General features: G+C 38.5%; 1 protein-coding gene across 1 annotated transcript; it reads left to right on the top strand.

The window, feature by feature from the left end:
- Positions 1 to 3114: 3114 nt before the first annotated feature.
- LOC104079764 lies at positions 3115 to 6503 on the top strand (the record flags this gene model as incomplete). The annotated part of the gene is made up of 3 exons (XM_009581912.1): positions 3115 to 3517; positions 3600 to 3705; positions 6355 to 6503. Coding segments are annotated over exons 1-3 (582 nt in total), but the record flags the coding sequence as incomplete, so codon positions are not given.
- Positions 6504 to 7225: the final 722 nt, after the last annotated feature.

Genomic DNA, 7225 nt, shown 5'->3' with positions numbered 1-7225 from the left:
AAGGTTTTATTGCATGCGTGTGTAGCATCGCATGTGTGTCTTGAGCCAAAACCAGTTAATATGGTACAAACTTTTGCAAAGGGGTGTTCAGGGAAGTTGGCCAGTAGAAGCAGGCTGCTAACCACAAACTGAATACCCTTTCCGCGATGAGTTCTTTAGGCCTCGTATATTCATTCTGGATTTTTGTTCTGAACCCTTTTCACTGTTCAGTTTTGGCAGTCATAATTATATGCAAACAGTTTTGTCGATATAAAAACATGGTTACTGTTACCTTTCATTTTCGCTTAATGTTTTCCTCCTGTTTCAACAAGGAAGTTCCACTGAGAGCTCGTGTTCAGCTCCCACATCTGCTCATGGAAGGCTAATCTGAGCACTCCTTAGTCCTCTTTAGTCATACCTTAGTTTAAAATGCAGAAGAAACTGCATGTGTGTTAATCTTATTGACTTTGCTTTAAGCAGGTTAAGGACTACTCTGCAGCTCTGCCAACAAGAGGAATCATAAGGACAGTATGTTACGACACGACATAGTGGCAAGCATTGAGGCATCAACTCTACGCTCTAGGCTCTGCAACTAGCATGGGTTTTCTTCGTTGTGGTTTTTTTTTTAAGTCATTTTTCTGAGTTTTTACTTCAATGCAATTAGTAGTCTGCAATTTACTGAAGCTTCATTTGACTGTGTTAAAATGGAAGTTGTTCTACCTAAGTATATTTCTACACAATTCATGTTGTTTTTTGTGATTGATCTCTCACTCTCATTATTGATTGTTCCACTATGTTTTTGTCATCACAAAAGTTGTCTAAAATTACATTTTCTTTGAAATCACTTAATTGCTTATGAAGCTATAGAACAACACAGGGTTGCAAACAGAGTGATCCCTTTGATACTTGACTAGAAATACCTGTCGAATTTTACAATTTGCCCTGTGTGGGCTGTTCTGATTTTCCTCATCTCCCCTTTGAAATTCTCATTTATCAGAATGATAGGCAAGACAAAGCCATATGTCTTACAGAAGTCCTCTGCGTCAGCACAATTATTTTGTCAGCCCAAATAATGACCCCATTTAAAGAAGGTGTGGAGGCTGGGAACAGCCTATTTTCTCTAGAAGCAACTAGAGTGATGCTAATTATATACCTGTCTGTTATTTTCATATATGTTAATGACCGCAGAGACCTCACCAGCCAATTGTTTCTCAGTATTCCTGGATAGCTAGTTATAACTTTTGTTCTCTCGCTTGGTTTCATTTTCTTAAATAGCACTTCTTTTCCAACTGTCATGTTATTTTATTTTTGGAACACAGTCAGTACTAGGCTGGTAATGTTCTGATGTCTAGTAATACTTCAAGGTGTGTCTGCTTAATTCTAATAATTGCTTATTCTTATCCAAAAAACTGGCCTTAGTTCATCTTAAATTTCCTTCAAAATGCAGCCCCATTTACACCTTAGCTTAGCCTTGAAAATAGCTACAGAAACAGTACAGTATTCTGCTCTTATTCCACCCTGCACCGATTTCTGTATCATATCTCACAGTATGTATGTGCCTTCTAGGGACGTGTTAAGATACAAGGTATAATTTTTTTTCCTCTGCATTTAGGAAAATAATTACTTACCTGTGCAGTATATTGGATGGTTGCTAGAGGTGGCAAAGTAAGGAAAAGAGTAGCTTGCATCACAGCTGAAGATGATAAAGCTTGTAATAACCCTCAATTTCTCATAGTCTTAAGAAATAGAAGTGGGAGAGGCTACAGAAGTTGTCACTCTGTTGTTGCTCCTTCTTCTTTCTCCTTCCCAACAGAATCAACTTGATCTGAACTACTCTGACAAGTGTTGCCATCAGGATTCATTACACAGTATTCAGACAGACCTGTAGAAGTTCTCTCTCTTGCAAAGATAAAATTTTCTTTCATGGTAAAAAAATTTAGATTCGGGGGGGGGTTGACCTATTGATTTTAGCTCTAATTGTGATGCTTTTTGATCTTTTTTTCTGTCCCAGACCACTGAAACTTTTAACAAAGGCGTGAAACTTTTAGCAAAGGAGTAAAACTTTTATTTTGTGTGAGAAGACAATACAAAAAGCATATGAACATGTTTGGGATATTTAGGTAGCCTTGCTGCTGCACAGAAGAAAGGAATTGCTAATGCTGGGTTTTAAGATGAAAGCACTAGTAAAATCTCAAAAACATGAGCTTAAGCCAGACACTTGGGATTCACCTGAAAAACTTAAGTATGCATGTTTTGCGGGTTTTTTTAAATTCTCCAAATGTTATTTTCCATCTATACCCCTCTGCCCTTCCCCGCCCCGTTCTTATTTTTCCCTCTCTTATTCTTTCCCATCCTCTGGTTTTCACCTCTTCTAGTTCCCCCCCGCCCCAAGTTTCCTCTCCCTGCTTCTCTGTGTCCCCTTTTGCATTAATCCAGGTCCTTGGATTCTGTAGAGAAACTATATTTATTAGATAAGTTTAATAAAAAGTCATCCCCTTTCAAGTTAGTATGATGAACTGAACTGCAGAATCTGCAGCTTCATACAGTTGCGAGACCAGTAATTTGTTACTCATACCTGGGAATATTTTTCACTATTGTGTTTAGGAAACCACACAAATTTTTGTTTGAGTAGGTTGTCCCCTCTGTAGGCATATAGGCACTTTAGATATGAATATATATATATATTCATATATATGATATAATGTATATACACAGTACATCTATATACCTACACACACAGAGAGGCACACGCATTGTCATATGTGTATGTCTTTTAAGTAGCACTGGATGAATGCTGCCAGGAAACTTTACATTGTTTCTGCACTTCTAGATAAGGCTCTAAATTACCAGTGGCACAGGCTGTGCCTAAATCTAGAAATAATGGGAAATGGTAATAGCAAGCTGCCTCATAAATAAATAGTTGAAAGTGAAAGGAGGAAGGTAGATTGAGCAAGCAGTTCATGAGAAAGTATTCATTTCCAAAATGCAGCACAGAAAGAAGAAAACTGAACGGAGACCGAATCTTAGGCGTTCACTCTGTACATTAAGTTTAATGGTTCTATCAACGGCTTCATATGACAGGAAATGATCTGGGCGTTTTGTTCACTTATTCTGGATGCCCTTAGTTTCAGAGAGCAACTGGTAACATGGATTGCACCTCGGAAGGGGACAGCTGAACTCTCCCTCCGGCTTTAGTGAGGAAAGAGCAGCGATGAAATCCGTGGACTGTGTGCACGTCATCCAACAGAAGGATACCGCCTCCTCTCCCTCTGCCCCCCCTGGTGCTGCTTCAGGCACCACGGGACTTTTTTCTGTCACATTCCTGTGGCTTGCAATGCTCCTGTCCTCTTGTCTTGCAGCAGTGTCTCTTTACCATGTTATCACCCTGAAAACAGAGCTAGAAGCTCTGCACAGCAAGCTGATCTACAGGGTCCAGGCAAGGTCTCCGCTAGACCGGCCACCCGTGTCCCCTGAGGAAAACAAAGCGGGTACCCCTGTTTCTTCCTTCCTGCAAGTGTCTGCAGCTGGCGCCAGGCAGGTAAGCTGGAGGGTGGGTTTTGGCTTGCAGGGGATGAGCAAATGTGAAGCTGCTTTCACTGACTGTCGCTTCTCCCCGTTAGGAGAACAGGCTTCCTGGTCCTGGCCCAGCTGAAAGCTTCCAAAAGGAAATCTGGAACGGGAGCAGAAACAGGGGGAGAAGGTCTGTTGTCCACACAGACGAAACAGGTAAATAGCACCCGGCGCAGTGGGTTGGGATGCCACAGTTGGATACTGTCTTGAGAAAAGCAGCAGTACTCAACTCGTATCTTCTCCTGTCAGCCGGTCCGTGCTCCCAGAGCCTATTAAGGTTTTTACAATTATTGCTGAATGAATGGTGTTAACTGTAGGTATATTCTCTTCATGGTTACCATACTGTTTAAGGTACCAGATATTCATGCTATCCGCAGGTTGGACTTTGAACGTTAGATCCCAAATCTGTTTCTTGTAACGGAGGTATTTCTCGATGATGCGGTAGAGTTGAGTAAGGCAACTTTAAATTCTTCAGATTGTAAATTGCTCAATTGGAAATCCATCATTCTCAGTTCAGGGTAATGCCTAACTTGTTTCTCTCTGACCAATATTAGGGAGAGAGAGCTATTATTAAAAATGCCAAGTCATTTTTCTGGGAAAACATGCTCATCCTAAAAGAGAGAAGTAACAAGAAAGCTCCTTGACTTTAGGGAAGTAGGAGCTTTCAAAGAGAAAGGCTTGTACCTGTCAAAAGAGGCAGACTACAAGGAATTCAGAAGTTTAGCGTCATTTCTGCATTAAAACAGAGAGTGCTGCAGAGAGACAGTGCTCCATAAAAGACATCTGATGTGTATTATAATGTTGGAATATATTAACAGGCTATATTTGTTTCCTTTGGGGATAAAATGCCTACATTTTTTTCTTTTTCTCTTTCCAAACGTGATGATGCCTGATAGGATGAAATACAGAAATTTGTTATAACAATTTGCATACATACTCTAATTGCACCGAGTAACTAAAAATGTTCCTGAGTTGCTAAATCAGTTCAATCCTCTTATGGATACTTTCAGATTTTTTTAAATGATGAAAGCTGATATCTTAAATTATTAATAGATAAAGTTAAAATGGAATAATTTGTAGGTAAAGACTAAATCAGACTTTGCTTAAAATGTGCTTTTGATTGACTAATTAATGTGAAATGTATTCCACCTAAACTTCAGCAAGCTGAATGAAATTTAAGTTCTAGAGTATAATCACTCTACTTACCTCCAAGGCTCTCCAAGAGAATATTCATTTAGAACATCACCGAAAATCCATAGGTTTAAATGGGATTTATTCTATTTCATCAGTACTCTGCAAGTTATCAGTTCCCTTCAAAGTAGCTTTCATCCTTATTCTTACTGCTCTTTGAGGGTGTATGGGGGAGAGGAGGGTTTTGGGCTCCTCAGCTGTGCCTCTGGCAGACATAGGATTCTTCTCATCAGGTAGCCACCTCTGATTATACCTATTTATCTTTCTTTACACAAAATTCTAATTAAGCTACTTATTTCTGTAAGCTTTTTTTTTAAAGATACAGCTGGCTTTAAAATTCTTTAGGATGGATAACAGAAAGCACAGAATATGAACATCCATTTAAAAGGGAAAAGCTACATAGGTTGACCTCTACAAAACTGTTTTCTAACACGACCATCACATTTTTGTACACAGAAAAGAAAAACAGTAAATTACAAATCTTGCACTTATATAAAAGGTCATCTGTTAGACAGGATTACCTTTCTGCCTGCTCCAATTACAACAAATTAAACTTGTCAGAGTTCAGTAAGATGTTACATTTTCTCAGATCAGACTTCACTGACGACCATGAACCTACTAGTCAATGTTAAATTTTGTTTTAGCAGAGTGAGTGAAATAAGAGAACATGGTGGTGTTCATGGTGCTGAATCCTGTCTGTTAACTTGGTCACGTACACACAATTACTAGCCCTGCATTTTGATCTTCTCGCGTCCATTTCTGGGTACTGGAATCCCGACAGCCTCCAAATCGTCCTGCAGATGCACTGCACTCATTCTGGTATGATGGCAGATAAGTTAGGGTATTGAGTGAGATGCCTTGTTCTTGTTCTATTTCTGTTTGCTTCAACAAGGTCTCAAAGTAGACCCTGGTCTCATAATTAATTGTTGACCCATAATTTCACTTTAACATGGACCAATTCCTTAGAAAGTGAATACTGTCACTGATATACAATTGCTTCTCATCAGAGAGCAGAAGTAAAATATAGAACCATTATTTTGTTTATAAATGAAGTTGTGGTTTGATTCTGTTTTCTTTTTAAACTTTAATTATTAATTTCCAGAAATGGATGCCCCATGATTCTTTTTAGGCCCAGCACAGCCCTTTGTGATTATAGGAATTTCCATTTTAGTTTTTTTTTTCTATTTGCTTGACGTTGTGTACATAAAAGTGGCCATGAATTAGAATTTTAATTTAAATGACAATTGAATGAGCATGGATCTAAAACAATGTTGGCTTTTCATATTTTTATGGGGTCTGCATTTGTCTGTGTTCATACATAACATTATTAGTCATCAGTATTATATGTACATTTTGTGTCTTGAGAAAATTTCCAGCTCAAGTAGGTTGAAGAGATGGGTTTCAAGCATCAATTCCAAATACAGCTGTACAATTACCAGTCAGAGCCAGAGTTCTTGATACAATGAGTAGGAGTTAATGGGTGATTTTGAAAGGTACATATTATTAATATGCAGGCAGATCATCTAACCACTTCTGGCAAATGTCATATCAGGACACATAAGAACAGATAAAATTTTTCTTATTTGTCTTTCTTTTTATAAATTTTGCCTGTAGAGGAAAATTGCTACACAACAAAAACCTCTCCTGAATTTTATACCCCGGTCACAATTATTGATTGCCTTGCCTTTGTGTTTCTCTCGAAGATGTATGTGCGCTTGAGTCCAGGAACAAGATCTAGGTTCCATTACCTAAGCCAGTTCAATGTACGAATGTCAAGTTTCATTTACACACTCTCTCTGTGCCTCATTCTGATCATTATTGTGGGATTCTGATTGCTGTGGCCAACTAGGGAGGTGAGCATCAGGCCTTCTGTAAACTCAAATTCAGCCAATGTTCTGCTGGGATCAGATTGGAGCACCCATGGACTATATTTATTTTGGTGTACTGAGGCTATCCATCTCAACCAGTCCAATTGCGTGTATGGAAGGAACTGAGGAGAAATTCTAAGTAATTCCACAAAGTAGTGAAATAATAGGCTAACCTGGCATGTGAATTGGCAATTTTTTTTTACTAGTGGTTCCCAGGTTCTACCCCAATACCAGTTGTGTGCACCAATTGTGCAATATTGCCATGCAAGCGTGGAATATATGTTATGAGAATTTTGCAATCGTTCTTGGTGTAATTGCCTTACTGGCAAATTGGTACATTTGTTGGTTAGAAGTGTTTTGACTCTGTATGTTGTTGTTTTAAATCTCTGTGGCAGAGGGATAGCAAGAACTTTTACAAGTGGAACTTGACTTTAGCGATCTTTGAATCAAGAAACCTAACCTTTTGTTACTAGTCTAAACAAATGCCACATATAAAATTTCCTCACCAAATATTCAAATTACTTCTTATTTTATTATTTGAAGAGGGGAAATATGAGAGTTCTCATAATAAAAAAAAAGAAAGGCCTACTTCTTGAAAAGATGTTATTCTTTTTCGT

Source organism: Fulmarus glacialis, unplaced genomic scaffold (assembly GCF_000690835.1).
Source record: "Fulmarus glacialis isolate BGI_N327 unplaced genomic scaffold, ASM69083v1 scaffold9137, whole genome shotgun sequence".
NCBI lineage: Eukaryota > Metazoa > Chordata > Aves > Procellariiformes > Procellariidae > Fulmarus > Fulmarus glacialis.
Note: the sequence above shows the minus strand (reverse complement) of the source record. Positions and strands in the feature narration are given on the sequence as shown.